Raw genomic sequence first — 17,717 nt, 5'->3', positions numbered from 1 at the left:
TTTTGGTGGAAGCTCAATGAAAGATACCATTTTATATTCAAAGTTAATGAAAGGTGATACGTATATAAAACCCAACCTACCTTGTGGTGTCAAATCATACAACACACAATATTATTCTCTTAAAAGTAGAATGGAATATTTTGCAACTTAATTACTAATAATAGGTTATTAACTAAGTAAAGTTATACATCGGCCAGTTACAGACCTTTTATGTAATTATTTAGTTAATGTGAATCTTTAAAGACCTTTTCCATTAGTTATATGATTGTACTATTTTTTCTATTGTACTCACAAACTTATATTGATTTAACAAAGTTACTTTATTTTCTATAGTGTTATATCATATTCTTTAGCTTATATGTTTTCATTTTTGTTTATAATTCATTATTTCTCTTTCAATTTAATTAATCAGGGAACTAACACATAAATAACAACTTATAAATTAGTAGTTTTTTTAGTGTGTGATGTCATAGAGAATCACCATTATAGCCTGAAATCTTGATACATAAGGTATTACCTTTTCTTTGTGATTAACATGTTTCACCACATTGTTGATATACGACAGGGTTTGTATAAAAAAACATTTATGAGCGATGTAAAGATGGGATAGAGAAGGGTAAGTTGGTAGAGAGAGTGGGAGAAATGGTTTGGGGAAGCCGATTATACCGTGACGTTGTGAGTGAAGAAGCGAGGGAATTCGACAAAGTTGCGGCTTGGTGGCGGAATCGGTGTCACACCTTACATCCTAATGGGGTAAGATTAGTGGGTGATACAACAGCCAACTAATTAACATACTTGAGAGATACAATAATGTTTGTAACTTTTAACCAAAATGGTATTTTGTTTGTGAAATTGTATTATTTTCTTTGATTTACAATCTTCAGTTATTAATGTGATTCGATACGACACAAATCACTGGTTTCAGTTTTTTTGATTATGAGCACCGTTGATAAAATCTAAAATGTCAAAGAATAAGAATTTTGGCCCTATGTTTGGGATACGATACAAATCATTGGTTTCAATTTTTTGAATTATGTGAACCAGTGATAAGCCTAAAATTTGAACAAATAAGAAAAAAATAATTTTGGTGCATTTTTTTGGTGTATGTTTCAAAGGATCCATAACACAAAATCGTCTTTGTTTGAATCTTTGCTCTCATAAATTTCTTCTTTGTCGCTTAAATGAGGAATGAAGGCTCTGATGACGATCATGAAATACGTGGAAGTCAGTCTTACACACCCGTTGTCACACAAGACAATGATCCCGTCGTCCTCGAAATGTCCTCCATTGATCCTGGATCTCCATCTAAACCCAACACTTCCTTTAAGTTGGTTTTTCCTCTTTTTTTTCCTCTTAGTTTTTAAATTTTAATTTATTACAGGTAGTATGAGTTTTAAACATGATGAAATACATATGCAATGAAGTTGTGTATACTAATACCTTTAAAATATGTCAGGAAAGTCAAAACTAGCCAACCAACGAGACAAGAGTCAATACAAGGAGAGTCTAAATTGGAATTATTTGGATTTGATTCTCTTGTAAATATTCTTGGTCTTAAAAGGTACTTAATTATTCCCTTTTCAATCATTCACATGTGTTTGAAATTCTTAATATCAACCTAAGTATGTGGTTTCACTTCAATGCTAGCTTATTATCCTTCGATAATGGTAATCTAGAGAATCTTAAAATTCTAGCTTTTTTGATTATTAATTTGCATATTGTTTTTCACCAATCTCAGCATGACTGGCGAGCATACACCCGTGCTTACTAGTCCTAAAGACGCCTCTCATGTTACAAAACATCCAAAGGTACTAACTATATAATTATTGCATAGACATATTATTTTTCATGCTATGCAACATCCAAATGTGGTTAATTTCATGTCATTTCAATGAAGGCTAGTGGCAGTGTCAAATTAGGAACAATGATGGGAGTATTTATCCCATGCTTGCAAAACATTTTGGGAATTATCTATTACATCCGTTTTTCTTGGTATATATATTCTCTTAATACATATGTGTACATTTACAATACGAACATTGACTGTACTCTGAATTGCAGGATTGTTGGCATTGCAGGCATAAGTGAATCCTTATTTGTAGTAACCTTATGTGGTTTGTGCACTTTCTTAACCGCGATATCGTTGAGTGCAATTGCAACTAATGGTGCAATGAAGGTGTTTTCTTTTCCTTTCACATTAAGTTTACATGCTCGCCTGCTCATCCTTATTCGTTGATGGCCTTTTACAGGGCGGGGGTCCATACTATCTTATTGGTCGGGCCTTAGGGCCTGAAGTTGGAGTGAGCATAGGACTTTGTTTCTTTTTAGGGAATGCAGTTGCTGGTTCCATGTGAGAATATATTGTGAGTGGCGTATTGCAGTTATCATTAATTTTATTATACTAAAATTTATACCTTAGGTATGTGTTGGGAGCAGTTGAGACATTTTTAATGCTGTCCCAAAAGCTGGGATCTTTAGAGGTAATTGACAACTTAAGATTTTATATGATATAGATTGTGCGTCGTGAAAAACCTTAAATTCTTTGTGCAGAGACCATTACCGAAGTAAAGGTGCAGAAGTTGCAGAACCGATTACAAGCCCAAGTGTGCATGACTTGCAAATTTATGGGATTGTTGTGACAATAATTTTAGTTTTTATTGTTTTTGGTGGTGTAAATATTATTAACAAGGTGGCACCGGCCTTTCTTGTACCCGTTATACTTTCATTGATATGCATCTTCGGTGGGATACTTTTGGCAAGGAAGGATAATCCAGGTATGGTTTTAAGTTTTGTCGAAAATCCTCGATTTGATAACAAGTATATGTATCTGATATACATTTTTTTTGACAAGTTGATGGAGTCACTGGGTTGAGCATGAAATCATTTAGAGATAATTGGAACCCTGATTATCAATACACCAATGATGCTGGAATACCCGATCCTGATGGCGATAGATACTGGAACTTCAAGTAAGTCACCATGCATCACATTTGATTGTATATTTAAAAGGATCATTTTGATTTAATTTTGAAAACATAAGTATTATGTATAAAGTCCATTGATGGAATTAAACTCTCCATGAACAGTTCATTGTTAGGGCTTTATTTTCCAGCTGTAACGGGGATTATGGCTGGCTCTAATCGTTCAGCTTCATTGAAAGACACCCAACGGTCTATTCCTATCGGGACCTTAGCCGCAACACTAACAACTACTTGTATGTACATTATATCTGTCTTCCTTTTTGGATCGGTTGCTACCAGAGATAAACTTTATACGGACAGGTTCGTGATTATTATCGATCTGTATTTTACTTTATGCAATTAAACCTTTATTTCCTATCACTAAGTCAAGTTGGTTTTTTTATAACTTAAGTAACATTGTTCTTTGATGCCTAGCTCTCACCTTTATGAACTATCTTTGTATCAAATATATGCACTGCAGGTTATTGACAGCTACAATTGCGTGGCCATCTTCGATAATAATATACGTAGGAATTATTCTTTCAACATTGGGCGCGGCTCTACAAAGCCTTACGGGGGCCCCACGTTTGCTTGCTGCAATAGCCAATGATAACATCCTGCCTGTTCTTAACTACTTTAAGGTGCCAGATACCAATGAACCATATATTGCAACCTTATTTACAGCAATCCTATGTATTGGTTTTGTCATCATTGGGAATGTGGATCTTATTTCCCCGACCATCACAATGTTTTATCTTCTGTGTTATGCCGGGGTCAACTTATCTTGCTTTCTTCTCGATCTGTTAGATGCGCCTAGCTGGCGTCCTCGCTGGAAGTTTCATCATTGGAGCGCCTCTCTTTTTGGAGCATGTCTTTGTATTGGTATTTTTTACACTTATTTTCATATCTGGTACAAATAAAATTAACATATTTAACATACAAGTATCGAGAATAATAACAATTTTGAACTGGAGTAATTATATTATAAAAAATAAAATAGAGTAATAATAATTACTCTAGTTCAAAAGTTATAGTATAATAATAATTACTCTAGTTTTTGCACACTTTTCACGATAAAAGTAATTTGTATTTTATCCAAACCCTTATTTAAGCATCATTAACATTGATTTGGTTTGGTTTGGTTGCAGTAATCATGTTATTAATTTCTTGGTCATTCACGGTGGTGTCGCTAGCTCTAGTTAGCTTAATATATTATTATGTATGCCTCAAAGGAAAAGCAGGTGACTGGGGAGATGGTTTCAAGAGTGCTTATTTTCAGTTAGCTCTTCGTAGTCTTCGATCTTTAGGAGGTCAGTTAATCAGTAACTTACTAATTGCATTTCATCAAACATGATAATTACTAATATTGTGTATGGTTGGTTGTAGCAAACAATGTTCATCCAAAGAACTGGTACCCTATACCTTTGGTGTTCTGCCGACCATGGGGTAAGCTGCCGGACAACGTACCCTGCCACCCGAGGCTTGCTGATTTCGCAAATTGCATGAAGAAAAAAGGCAGGGGCATGTCCATCTTTGTGTCTATATTGGATGGGAATTATCAAGAGTGTGCAGAAGATGCTAAATTGGCATGTAAGCAGCTTGCTACTTTCACTGACTACAGGCGTTGCGAAAGCGTGGCGGAGATAATAGTGGCCCCCACCATGCAAGATGGCTTCCGGGGGATTGTTCAAACCATGGGACTTGGTAATTTAAAGCCCAACATAGTGGTCATTCGTTACCCTGAGACATGACGCCAGGATAATAAAGACTTTGTCCCGGCTACTTTTGTTTCGATTATTAATGATTGTATAGTGGCTAATAAAGCGGTAGTGATAGTTAAGGGTTTGGATGAATGGCCTACCGAGTATCAGCGCCAGTACGGGACAATTGATTTGTATTGGATTGTGAGAGACGGTGGTTTAATGCTGCTTTTATCTCAGCTTTTGTTGACAAAACAGATATTCGAGAGTTGTAAGATCAGGGTGTTTTGTGCTGCCGAAGAGGACTCTGATGCCGAAGAGCTTAAGGCGGACGTCAAGAAGTTTCTTTATGATCTCCGAATGCAAGCTGAAGTAATCTTTATTTCGATCAAGTCGTGGGATCATCGAAGGGAACCTCAAGTCGATCATGACTCTTTTAAGGCGGCCCAAGGGCGGATCAACAAGTACTTAGCGGAGAATGATTATAATGTGGACAACTACGTGATTAATGAGCAACAGGTGGATAAGTTTTTGTATACTACTCTTAAGTTGAACTCTACGATTATGACACAGGCGACGGTGGTGCTTGTGAGCCTTCCGCCGCCACCGGAGAAGCACCCATCGTATTTGTATATGGAGTATATGGATTTGTTGGTGGAAAATGTTCCTAGGATACTCATTGTTCGTGGCTATAGAAGAGATGTCACTCTTTTCACGTGAAACTTAGCGATTGTATTTAGTTTAATTTATATTTTTATGGTTAATTCCAAGTCTCCCAGTACTTTTTAGAACACGTTTTCTACAAAATTAGTCATTTAAAATTTTAAAAATTAATCATATATAAAACATATTTAAAAATTATCAATTATCCAAAACCTAGTAATAATGAACATGAACATACCCATTCTCATTTGTCTTCCGAGTCAGTAACCTGGAATACTCCCAAAACCTTACATAACTCAGCTAATTGCGAAACCTCCACCGCTCCTCTAATAACCCGTAAATGAAACTATTTATAGAACTTATACTGTATTTATTTTTTCATTATTGCATAATAATATTTAAAAGAAAAAAATATTTTAATAAATATAATGTTAAAGATTTTGAAAGAGAGAAAGTCGGCAAAGAAGAAAGCATGATCTATCTATATATATATAGATATATATCATCAACACAATAATACAATAATAATATCATTCATTCATTCTATTCTATTCTATTCTATTGTTTTGTTTTGTTTTGCGAATATATATATATAACTCCCGCCTTTTTTGCAAACCCTCAGAGTATCGAAAGGTTTAACCATGAACATGAAGCAATCGACACCTGAAGAGTCGACGGTGGTTGGAACTAATATGGCAATCGATGATCAAGATCATGAGAGTACTACTGATCAACTACTATCAGACGGCAACGGCAGGCCGTGTAAAAAACCTAAAGTCGAATATGTAGTAGCAGTAGATCAACATGGGTTTCTTGACCCACCTCCTGATCAAGTACTTCTATCCAAGGCAGCTTCTATGTGCAAACAGTTCTGGAAGGCTGGTGATTATGAGCCTCCTCTCAATAATATTAATCAATCCCTATCACACCCTGCTGGTATATATATATATATATATATCTACATATTCTTTTCTTTAATCTTTTTATTACTAACTTGAATAATAATTAAGTAGGTTTTCATGAATTCTATATGATGCATACTACAATTAGTTTGCTATTTATACCTTTTGTTTGTTCTTGATCGATCAGATGGCATGGATCATCTTAGGGTTCATCCTAGGTTCTTGCATTCAAATGCTACTAGTCACAAGTGGGCACTAGGAGGTATATATATACATATAATATAACTCATTAATATTATGGAGTTCTATCATTATATAATATGACTAATTTTTTGTTTTTTGTTTTTTTTACTTTTAGCTTTTGCTGAGCTTCTTGACAATTCTTTGGATGAGGTGCGCACCGGAGCTACTTATGTTAATGTAGATGTGCTGGATAATCAAATAGACACTCGCAACAAGATGTTGTTGGTTGAAGGTACATACATACCGGTTTCTTTCATATTTATCAGTCATAAATTTTATAATGCGATTGTTCTATGCATGATTAATTTTCTAGAAGCAATTAATTATATAGAGTTTGTATGCATACTAGTCTTTGTATGTTCTGCCCTCAAGAGTCTTTAATTGTTGTTATATATTTATGATGACAGATAATGGTGGTGGAATGACTCCTGATACATTGAGGAGGTGCATGTCTCTTGGCTACTCTGTAAAAAGCAAAGTGGCCAACACTATAGGTCAATGTGAGTAAATCTGCACTTCATGCACATACATACATACATACATACATACATACATACATACATACATACAATAAGAAACATTTACTAATTTAATTATCTGTATTTCTATCAGATGGGAATGGCTTCAAGACAAGCACAATGAGGCTTGGAGCAGATGTTTTAGTATTTACGCGTTGCCCTGGACAAGATGGTAGCAGGTATGTTTATATTTAGTTTCTTGATATCAATTCCATGTATTTAATTTCATGCATATTACTGTGAATTGCTAAACTTAATTTGTTGTTTCTTTCTCAGACCAACTCAAAGTATAGGGATGCTATCATACACATTTTTAATGGAAACTGGGAAGGAAGATATTGTTGTTCCAATGGTACTAATTTGTTTATATATATAAATCTATACTTATAAAATTGTAACACTTTATCATACTAATTTTCTTATCTATTATTTACTTGATATTAGATTGATTTTGAAAAACGAGGAGAAGAGTGGGGAATGATGGTGAAATCCTCACAAGCTGACTGGGAAAGAAACAAGGAGACAATTGTTACTTGGTCTCCATACTCGAGTGAAGAACGTCTTCTGCAACAGGTAATGCTAGCTTACGCATCCTATGAGTGTTTTTTATTATTCTGCGGACCGAGTTTAGTTATGTGTCTCAAAATTTTGTTTTCTTTGTTTTTACTCTAGTTTGAGTTTCTTAAGGATCAAGGCACCCGCATTATCATATACAATCTTTGGGAGGATGAAGAAGGGCAGTTAGAGCTTGATTTTGATACTAATAAAGATGTATGTATATATACTTTTCCATTACCTGCAATTTGTTTTGTTTCTTTCGATTTGTTAAGTGATTATAATATATATATAACTCTTCATACATGATTTTTAATTAACAGGACATCCAAATTAGGGGGGCAAATAGAGATCCAAAGAAGATAGAGATGGCGCAAGATTACCCCAATTCTAGATTTTTCTTAACTTACCGCCACTCGTTAAGAGTAACTACTTCTCTCATGATTAACCTACTTAATATTTTTTTTCTTAATAAAATTGTTACTAATCATATTTTACATTTTCAGAGTTATGCAGCAATTTTATACTTGAATCTTCCAAACGAGTTTAGAATTATCCTCCGTGGAAAAGATGTGAACCATCATAATATAGTTGATGATATGATGCTGGCTCAGAAGGTTATGTATAAGCCAACTGCTGACGGGGCAACAAAGAAGGATCAACACGTATTTACTCTAACTAATTAACCAAATGTTTCAGATTTTTTTTATTACATTCTTTTTTGTATTAATTCATTTTGTTTTTTGCAGCAGATGAGTACTGAAGTCACTATTGGCTTTGTGAAAGATGCAAAAGATCATATTGATGTTCAAGGGTTTAATGTTTATCATAAGAATCGACTCATTAAGGTTTTCATTTATATTTCTATATGAATTTTTGTTTCAGGATTCTGAATCTCTTATAAGTTTATAACACTTACATATTGTGTGAACTTGGCAGCCATTTTGGAGGGTTTGGAATGCTGCTGGAAGTGATGGTCGCGGAGTTATAGGTAACAAGTCATGTTGTTTGAAATACTTATTCATATATCTAATTAAGGAGTATATATGACACTTGTTGTATTTTTAAATAATTAAACAGGTGTATTAGAAGCTGATTTTGTTGAACCGGCTCATGATAAGCAGGAGTTTGAACGCACACCTCTACTTTCAAGACTTGAGAACCGATTAATTGTGTTACAGAAGAAATACTGGTTTGTTTTCTTAATCTTATTTTTCACTTAATGATGTTGAACCGGATTTTTTGCTGATTTTTAATATTTTATTCAGGACTACAAATTGCCAAGAAATTGGCTATGCTAGACGTTGCAAGGCTGCTTCAGTTACTAAATGTAAACCATTAATAAAAGATAAACCGGATGTTTCAACCGGAACAGACTCTAATGAAGGTAAAATGAGCTACCATGAAGCATCAAAACCTGCTCATGATGATGAAGAAGTCTATACAAGTACCGTAAGAAAAAGTCAGTCTAAATTCTCAACTTCATTCAAAGCATCAAAAGCAACCACCAGTAACTTACCTTCACATCAGGTGAGATGTTTGTGTACATATTAGTATTTTGCTTAGTTTGTAAATTGTTGTAACAATTACTTGGTTTGTAATTAAGCAGGCAACAAATGAAAATGAAGACAGTAACTACATAATAGCTAAATTGAGGGAAGAGAATCTTGAACTTAGGCAGAGGTATAGGTTGACAATTTTTTAAATTAAAATCTTTATTCATTTACTTGGTTTGTAGTTAATTATGGTGAGTGTAATTGTTTTGCAGATTAGAGAGTACTAGCGACGGTGTGATGATTAATAACTTGTTACTTGATCTGCGGTCTGAGAGAGACAAGAACGTTTTGCTTGAAAATGAAGTATGTCTTTGGAGGTACATATATATCAGAAGACATATGGATAATTAATGGCTAATATGTATCTTGATTGTTATTCATAGGTACTCAAGGCAAAAGAAACAATAGAAAAGTTGGATCAAGAACAAGCAAACCTTATTGACATATTTTCCGAAGAAAGACAGCGACGTGGTGAAATGGAAGAGAATTTGAGGAACAAGTTGACGGTAATTACTAAAAACCTTCTTTCTTAAAGTTTAAGGGAGTACGAATACTAACTCCTTATCTCATGTTGGTTTTTGTAGGAGGCCCGAGAAGAGTTACGCAAGCAAATAAAATTGGCCGAGGAGAAGCATAATCATTAGTTGATTTGGCAACGTATTTTTCGATTTGTATTTTAATTACTTTATAACATTTTACCTTGCTATGTACTTTGATGCATGTATTTATTATAAATACATTATACATATTACATAGTTGACCAAATTCAAGCATGGATGTGAATAATCTGATGAATAAATACATATACACACACATATATATTGATTGTGGTAAATATACAGCTTTTGTATAAGCATTACATAAGAATCTTAGAGAAACAATCTTTATATGTACAAATGGCTAAGGTTGGTTAGGAGATGGAGGAAACCATGTTCTTGGATCTCTTAGGTCGAATCCAGGTGGCGATGGTGGAATGGGAAATGGTATCCAAGTTCTTGGAGTGACCGGAGGTGGAGGACCATAGGAAGATCCTGGAGTCAACACTGGCGGCAATGGTGCCAAAGGCGGTAATTGAGGGAAAGGCGGTAATGGTGGTAATTGAGGGAAAGGCGGTAATGGTGGCAAAGGTGGTAACTGAGGGAAAGGCGGTAATGGTGGCAAAGGCGGTAATTGAAATGGAGGAAGAGGTGGTAGTGAAGGTAATGGTGGTAGAGATGGCCATGGAAAATAAGGGAGGAAGAATTTTGAAGAATCAAATAATAGTTGTTGGGGGCCACAAAGTGTTGAGTTTCTTTTAAGTGGTGTATAAGTGAGTGCACTTACACTATAAACACAAAGATTAGATGAGGATGACCTTGACTTGACAGTGATCTCTTTAGATGAGGTTGATACCGTGGGGACATTGCAGCCGAGGAGTGAGCTTGAGCTCCCTAGTATTAAGGTTGCTTCACAAAATGACTCCATGGTTGGGCCGTCCACACAGTCGACCCCCTCAACCGATGGTACGTCCAACCTGTAGACGCCGTGTTTGTTTGTTGTTCTGTTGACCGAAAAAGTTATCTGCTCCTTAGTTTTTGGAGCATTGGCTTGAAATTTACATTGTAGGTGAACATCCACACCTGCATGCATGTTTGCCAACAAATTTATATAATCTCTCAAGAAAAAGATAATAATTATTAGCTAGGTTGAGCTTGTTGGAAGAAGAAACTTTTTGATCTTTGTTTTATTATAATTCATAAGGTTACAGATTCGGTCAAGAAGAAGAAACTTATAATATCGTAGCTGCTCATGGTTATTTTGGCCGATTAATCTTCCAATATGCTAGTTTCAACAACTCTCGTTGTCAATTAGTAATGAACTAACCTGGTAAGAAATAACTCTGTTTGGTGAAAGAATTATTGTGACAGACGTCACAAAACACTGAGCCGGTGACGATGATATGAGAAGTAGGTTGAGCCGGTATAGGAGAAAGAACAAGAACAATAAGAAGAAGAAAATAAAAGAAGGTTGGATTCATGGTGTGTGTGTGATTAAGAGTGATGAATGATATGATGATATATAATAATAGGTAGAAGGAATAAGAAGCTGGATGGATGGCATTAAGTGGGGTCACGATATACATACGTCGTATAATCGAGTCCGTGAGTGGTAGTTGTGTGATCTTTTGTTTTCTTTTACAAGGTTGAATTAATTACTACTGTTGGTGGGTGTCCATGTATGTTTAATTATTTATCCAATCTGTAAGCACAACAACAATGAGTATGGTCATAAAAAGCCACTTGAAGGACATTTGTCTTAATTTGTTACCAAGTTAACGACGTTATTGGTTAATACTTAATACTATATATGTGTTTTTTTAAATGACTATATATGACGTATAACGTTACAGAGAACCAAATATGTTTGGTATACAAATAACATTCTCTTAGTTTGTTTGCTTGGTGCCAACCTCAATAACTAATTGCACATACATGTATGTCGATTGACTCCTAAGCAATCTGTAAAATGGAATCATGAGGAGAAAAGGAAAAAGGAAACGTGAAAGGGCCATGGTGGGGGTTCTTGATAACATATTAAATTGCTAACTTTTTGGTAAAGTATTGCTACTTTGTTGAAATATATGAATATTTCAATTCTATACCAAATAATAATGAAAATATTAAAGTGGATATTGTTTTAACATAATTTTGTTTGATCTGTATGTTAGATTGGGCGAAGAACAATATGGGTCGAACTTAAAACTTAAGCTAGTGGGTTGAACACATGCGTGTGAGCTAGATTTAGACTCATTATAGGCTTGATTTGTGAACACTTGCAATCGGTTATATACATTGACTCTGATAATTAGATGGTGGACTGATGTATTAAAAAGAGAGAAAAAAGTGTTGCATTGTTGTTCTTCATTATTCTCGACTCAACAATCTTCTTCTTCATATGGTTTTGAGAGTTTCATCACATTGGTGATTTTGAATGTATTCGTTTATTTTTCAATATGTTATATCATTATTCATTAGTCTGGTTGCTTTTGTTCATTTTGATCCAATTTTTTTTATGTTTTATTTACGTGCAATGTTTTAAAAAGCTGGTATTTTACTTGTACTAGATTGGGCTAAAAATGGTGCAACCGGTTGAAACTGGTATCATTTTGATCCAATTTTGGGTTATAATTTTCTATTAATGTAACTTCAAATCCAAAAATAACCAAAAAGTAAATGATTTCATAAAAATAATAATCCAAAAGTTAATCAATACTAAAAAAATAATGCAAAAACACTCAATTTTTTTTAAAAGTCATAAAGTTTACACATTTGAATGTTAATTGTTGAGTTAAAAGTAATTTTGAAAAAATATGAACCGCAAATATCAAAAATTTCTTGGACCTAAAACCGGTTTGCCGGTAAAAACCGGTATTTTAGACAAAAACCGCCGGTACGATGTTCTAGCAAAACGGCCAAAAATACCAGACTCAAAATACCGGCATGTTGTATGAAACCCTGTTTATGCGGTTAAACTGGTTAGTTTGAACCGATTTTTAAAATATTGTTTATGTGTCTCAATCTTCTAGCACTAGAAATTTTGTTACGGTCCATTAAAAACTTGTTCTTGCGGTAAAATGACTGCGATGCCCTTTCATTTAACATCACAACATAACAACTTCAGTTTTAGGGGTGTTAGGCCTAGCTTTTTTAGTGAAGCTTATAGTTTTTTTAGCTTTTTTTACAAAGCTTAATTTAGTATTTGGTTTAGCTTTTTAAGCTTATGCTTATTAGCTTATATAGGCTAATGTGAAAAAACTTATTTGAAAATGGTTTTTTAGCTTATTTGAAAAAGCTTATTTGTGTAAGGGTGTAAATTACTTGTTTACCCTCAAATGATGGTAGATTAATGATTATTGAAGCAACTTATTAGTGTAACAAATTAAAGAATGGTGAATTTAACAATTTATTAAGATGCATAATTAATAAGAGACTAATGGTGGATAATAAGTGAGCCAATTGTAGAATTTCATAAAAGAAACAAGTTGGTCGAAGTTGGTAGATACTGATTAATACGTTGGTGGAAGATCAACTCTTACTAATAGGGTGAGATCGGGACCGTACCGGTACGGACCGGTCCCGGTCCCGAAAATCGCGAATTCTTGGTACCGGCACTGGTAGTGAAATATTCGGTTCGGTACCGGTATTGAAGGCAAAAGTTCGGGAAATACCGGTCCCGTACCGATACCAAAACTCAAAACTTTGGTAACGGCTCGGTACCGGTACCAACCGATACAAGTATAGATTTTGCTCATCCTTACTTACCATCAATCTACCATTTCTCAAACCATTAACTCTTACCTTAAAAAATTCTATTTATCAAACACCCATCTACCATTTATCAGGCATTCAAAAAATTTGCTTGAAGTGGAGTAACAAGAACCTATTTTCATATACTGACGTAATTTGTTCTCTTTGTTTTTTACTTATGAATTGGTTTCTCTTTGTTTTAATTTTAAAATTGTTCTCTTCGTTTGGCCTAGTTTTACGTCTTCCTCGATATAAATTTATCCAAAAATGTTGGTATAACTCATAAAAACAAAGTAGATACATATACAATATAAGATATGTGATAATATGTAATCATGCCCCCTTTGGTCATTTTACTAACATAAGCTAAATAAAAAAAGCTAACACAAACACTTAAAAAGAGCTTATCAACTTGTACATTATAAGCTAATTCAAACACTTAGCTTATCAAAAGATAGAAAAAAGCTGTGAGCTTAAAAAAAAAAATATAAGCATAAGCATAAAAATATAAGCTAGGCCAAACACCCCTTTAGAATGTAGTCATTGTTTAGATAAGTGCAAAACGTCCTACTTGAGCTTGTGTTGATAAAAAGCTTGAAACGAGCCGGTATAGATTTATTAAAGTACTACTAGAAGAGCTTTGTCTTCCTAGTTTGGTTGGTTTGATTCTAAAATGGAGGATTACAGCACCGTTGAAATCGTTCAACAAAACCCTAGCTCACCGGTGTTCACGCTGTACCTCAACAGGCCACTCAATAGCAACGCACTCACACTCCAATTCTTCACTGACTTCCCCAAAGCCCTATCTTCTCTCGACCAACGTTGCCGTCATCATCCTCTCCGGCGGCATCGATCTCAAATCCCTAACCTCTCTCACGGCTGACGTCAACGCTGCTCCAGACCGCGGCCGCTCCGGTGAAAAACTACGCCGACAGATCAAGTTTATGCAGGACGCCATCACGGCCATTGAGAACTGCCGAAAGCCGGTCATTGCTTGTATCCACGGCGCGTGTATCGGCGGTGGAGTTGATATTGTAACCGCTTGTGATGTTAGGTATTGCACGGAGGATGCGTTGTTTTCGGTTAAGGAAGTGGATTTGGCTATTACTGCTGACTTAGGTTCGCTGCAGCGGTTACCGGCCATTGTTGGCTATGGGAAGGCCATGGAGCTGGCTTTGACTGGCAGGATGTTTTCTGGAGCGGAAGCTGAGTCGATCGGACTTGTTTCCAAGGCTTTTCGTTGTAAAGCGGATTTGGAGGAAGCTGTTAAAGCAATTGCTGAGGGTCAGTTTAGTTAAATTCCGTTCGTAATATTATTAAATCTTATTATGAATTGAATTGAATTGGTCGTAGGAATTGGTGCAAAGTCTCCGCTTGCTGTGACCGGGACGAAAAGGGTTATGCTAAAAAGTAGAGACTTGACATTGGATCAAGGGTTGGATTATGTTGCCACATGGAACTCTGCTATGCTTTTATCATCTGATTTAGAGGAGGTTGTATCAGCGCAGCTGCGCAAAACGAAGCCTTCTTTCTCTAAGCTATGATTCTTGTAATGATGCAGGCAGGATGCTTAACTTAAGGTTCTGCTGTCTTCCACCAACTAGCAACAAAATAAGTGAGGAATCAAGTGTCATATTTGTGTAATAATCACTCAATGGAATGTAACATTATATATACAGTTTTTAAGATTTGTGTCAAGGTTCATTAGAGACCAATAATAAACTTTGTAATGCACCTTGGCATAACATAGTGACAAAAGCATTATAGCATTACCAGACCTTGTCTAAAACATGTAACTGATCATGCTCCTAAAAGATACCCTTTCTCACATTCTAGTGGTAGTTTTTAACTTATGCAATTGGTAGTATGTATTGTTATGCTAAATGTACATTCTCATGTGGAGTTCAAAGTAACATTTATGTTATTTAGAACAACAGAAGTAGCTAGCTAGCTAGTACAAATACAATAGAAGAAAATGGTCTACATAAAGTGGCCCATGGGCCAACCCACTTCATCCCTAGGCTTGGAACAAGAAGCGCCATTCATTCTCCTTTGAATTTCTCTAATCTTGTGCTTTGGTCTTATGGGAATGGGCATGGCCTCCAGCCCCATTAGCTTACCGACCACACCGGGTTTGCACCAGATCACCCTCTCCCCTGCAACCTTTGCGGGTCGATCAAAGTTTCGGAAGGAAGATCGGTACATGGCGTCTTTTCCATCAAGAGAAAACCTTGGGTACTGGTTGAGGGCGTTTCTTGCAGAGCGTAAAATGTCAGAACTGTTTACGCATGACATGCGACTAGGCTTGGCTGCCATTTTTTCCTCGAGGTCTAGTTGCATGATCATCTCCTCCAGGGTGGGATGGCGATGCTGGTTCAGAGTGGAGGTGGAGGTGGAGGCATGACCGGTGCACAAGTTGTTAAAGCTTTTTTTCATGGTTGAGGTCCATCCATCTGATGAATGAATGAATGAATGAATAATGAATATATGGATGGATGGATGGCGGTGGTGTTGAATTGAAATATATAACCACCACATTAAAGCAATCACATGAGTAGATCACAAGATTTTTGCAATAAACTTGATTATATTAGCAGTTGGGCGTTGTATGCATTATTTATTTACTTTTTCATATGTAATAAATAACGAGAAGTTGGAAACAAACAATAGCCTAATCTCCTCCAAATAAATAGGTTTAGGCATGTAAACGGTTGGGCGAGAAATTCATTTATGTTGGTTTACATACTAACATAAAATTAATTATCCGTATAAGTCATTTAGTTATTGTGTTAATATTTGTTCGTTTGTGCTCATTTATGTTTGTGAATATATTTGTTCGGTTTTGTTGGTTTAAATCTTAAAAAAAAAAAAACGAATGAATATTTGTTTGATTAAGTATCGATGTTTGTTTAAAGTTAAATGCAAACACACACAAGAAAAAATAAATAAGAAGAATTTGGGTTGGAGTCTCGTCCTATGGATGAGGGTTTCAAGGATCGAGTAAATAAGGTGTTCGCCACAATATCTTCGTCTTCTTCATGGTGTGTGAGTAGCAACAACAACGCACAGGTTGAAGAAAGGAGAGAGTGGAATAATAATAAGAAGAAACAGATCCCCGTCTCCTCTTTTTCTAATTTCCAAGACCAAGATAATAATAATAATAATAATAATAATAATAATAATAATAATAATAATAATAATAATAATAATAATAATTGGGAGGACATTCGATCTTCAATCGGATTGGATTCTACTCTTGATAACGAGGTTTCTTGCTTTCTTCACTTGCCTTCATTCATTTCATTTCATTTCATTTCATTCCTCATCACCATCAGCTTTATTATTATTATTATTATTATTATTATTATTATTATTATTATTATTATTATTATTTTTTGATATAATTCGTATATATTTGCCTTTCTAATAATACATACTATCCCTACTGTTTCTTTCTTTCTTTCTTTCTTTCTTGTGATATGTTCTGTTATTATTGATTGAGGTATAACTAGTAGTATTATTATTATAGGAAGAGGAAGATGCATACGATCAGATGGCACAAGGATCATGGGAGATTAATCATCATTGCTTGTATATCAAAGATGCTGTTAACCGTCCCCATTATTTCAACTCCCATAATCTAAATCATCACCCTGCAAAAACTAATGCTGCTATTAAGTCAATACTCAAAAGGAAAACTTGCCATGAGGACGACGTGGCAGCAGCAGCAAAGCCTGCAAAACGTGTCCGCTTTGATTCAACTTGCAGGGATAAGGATGCTGCTGCTGCACGGCCAGATCCAACCCGTGTTTCAGGAAACAGGCGTGCTGTTCCAGATTACCTTTTGAATCCTTCAAAGTACACACGATATACTCTCGACGACAGCCAAGAAGATTATTTGGAAACATCACCAAAACATGCCACCGAGAAATCGTGTGATGAATTGTTGCCTAAATCCTTAGTTTTTATCCCAAGGAAAAAGAGTGGAGGTAACAACAAGCAATCATCTACTCAAAACATTAGCATTGACATTGCTTCTGTGGAGGCTGAAGAGATGAAAGAAGATGATGATGCTGTTTGTGCTAAAGCCAAGTGTCAGAAGCCGGTTCGTCAATACAGATCTAAAATGGAGGATAATGAGGATGATGTTGTTTCTTGATGTTATGTTTCAGGCTGTTTGGTAACTGAATTAGCAAAACTAGACTTGTTATCTCTTTCCCTTTCAGTAAAGGATTAAGTTAAATGCAGATTCCTATTTAATTGCCTGAATGACTCCTATTCTGTCACTGCATAATAACTTATTTATGTATTATTATCAACTTAAGGTGGCTTTC

At 35.3% G+C, this 17,717-nt stretch overlaps 3 protein-coding genes and 2 pseudogenes across 5 annotated transcripts; 4 read left to right on the top strand and 1 right to left on the bottom strand.

The window, feature by feature from the left end:
• Positions 1 to 793: 793 nt before the first annotated feature.
• On the top strand, positions 794 to 5,544 carry LOC143575956 (cation-chloride cotransporter 1-like; annotated as a pseudogene). Its single transcript, XR_013142863.1, has 11 exons — positions 794 to 1,561; positions 1,739 to 1,808; positions 1,898 to 1,992; positions 2,062 to 2,176; positions 2,250 to 2,350; positions 2,420 to 2,774; positions 2,852 to 2,969; positions 3,087 to 3,281; positions 3,442 to 3,842; positions 4,109 to 4,270; positions 4,347 to 5,544. The product of XR_013142863.1 is annotated as a cation-chloride cotransporter 1-like (transcript).
• A 420-nt stretch (positions 5,545 to 5,964) lies between these two features.
• On the top strand, positions 5,965 to 9,630 carry LOC143575964 (protein MICRORCHIDIA 4-like). Its single transcript, XM_077060194.1, has 16 exons — positions 5,965 to 6,259; positions 6,413 to 6,487; positions 6,584 to 6,700; positions 6,876 to 6,968; positions 7,081 to 7,165; positions 7,263 to 7,338; positions 7,431 to 7,559; positions 7,659 to 7,757; positions 7,865 to 8,206; positions 8,291 to 8,389; positions 8,481 to 8,532; positions 8,622 to 8,733; positions 8,810 to 9,071; positions 9,151 to 9,230; positions 9,319 to 9,400; positions 9,481 to 9,630. Exons 1-16 carry the CDS (start codon positions 5,965 to 5,967, stop codon positions 9,628 to 9,630), a joined length of 2,148 nt encoding a protein of 715 aa, XP_076916309.1.
• A 367-nt stretch (positions 9,631 to 9,997) lies between these two features.
• LOC143575974 (uncharacterized) lies at positions 9,998 to 11,370 on the bottom strand. The gene is made up of 2 exons (XM_077060201.1): positions 10,961 to 11,370; positions 9,998 to 10,716 (listed from the first exon to the last, which is right to left on the bottom strand). The coding sequence occupies exons 1-2, from the start codon at positions 11,217 to 11,219 to the stop codon at positions 9,998 to 10,000; spliced, it is 978 nt and encodes a 325-aa protein (XP_076916316.1). The 5' UTR covers positions 11,220 to 11,370.
• Positions 11,371 to 14,055: 2,685 nt separating this feature from the next.
• On the top strand, positions 14,056 to 15,367 carry LOC143575972 (delta(3,5)-Delta(2,4)-dienoyl-CoA isomerase, peroxisomal-like; annotated as a pseudogene). Its single transcript, XR_013142865.1, has 2 exons — positions 14,056 to 14,667; positions 14,737 to 15,367. The product of XR_013142865.1 is annotated as a delta(3,5)-Delta(2,4)-dienoyl-CoA isomerase, peroxisomal-like (transcript).
• A 992-nt stretch (positions 15,368 to 16,359) lies between these two features.
• LOC143575963 (uncharacterized) lies at positions 16,360 to 17,600 on the top strand. Its single transcript, XM_077060193.1, has 2 exons — positions 16,360 to 16,650; positions 16,913 to 17,600. Exons 1-2 carry the CDS (start codon positions 16,360 to 16,362, stop codon positions 17,540 to 17,542), a joined length of 921 nt encoding a protein of 306 aa, XP_076916308.1. The 3' UTR covers positions 17,543 to 17,600.
• Positions 17,601 to 17,717: the final 117 nt, after the last annotated feature.

Source organism: Bidens hawaiensis, unplaced genomic scaffold (genome assembly GCF_021521415.1).
Source record: "Bidens hawaiensis isolate Kalapana, Puna unplaced genomic scaffold, B.hawaiensis_p1.1 tig00027824_1, whole genome shotgun sequence".
Lineage (NCBI taxonomy): Eukaryota > Viridiplantae > Streptophyta > Magnoliopsida > Asterales > Asteraceae > Bidens > Bidens hawaiensis.
The sequence above is the reverse complement of the archived record's forward strand: the minus strand, read 5'-3'. Positions and strand labels throughout refer to the sequence as shown.

What these genes read in the sequence shown, in the direction of transcription:
- LOC143575964 (XM_077060194.1), top strand. Translation starts at nt 5,965, where the DNA reads ATGAACATGAAGCAATCGACACCTGAAGAGTCGACGGTGGTTGGAACT. An exon ending in CCTGGACAAGATGGTAGCAG is followed by an intron (nt 7,166 to 7,262) that starts GTATGTTTATAT and finishes TTTCTTTCTCAG; the next exon opens with ACCAACTCAAAGTATAGGGA. An exon ending in TGATGGTCGCGGAGTTATAG is followed by an intron (nt 8,533 to 8,621) that starts GTAACAAGTCAT and finishes ATAATTAAACAG; the next exon opens with GTGTATTAGAAGCTGATTTT.
- LOC143575974 (XM_077060201.1), bottom strand. Translation starts at nt 11,219, where the DNA reads ATGTATATCGTGACCCCACTTAATGCCATCCATCCAGCTTCTTATTCC. An exon ending in ACAGAGTTATTTCTTACCAG is followed by an intron (nt 10,717 to 10,960) that starts GTTAGTTCATTA and finishes ACATGCATGCAG; the next exon opens with GTGTGGATGTTCACCTACAA.
- LOC143575963 (XM_077060193.1), top strand. Translation starts at nt 16,360, where the DNA reads ATGGATGAGGGTTTCAAGGATCGAGTAAATAAGGTGTTCGCCACAATA. An exon ending in ATTCTACTCTTGATAACGAG is followed by an intron (nt 16,651 to 16,912) that starts GTTTCTTGCTTT and finishes TTATTATTATAG; the next exon opens with GAAGAGGAAGATGCATACGA.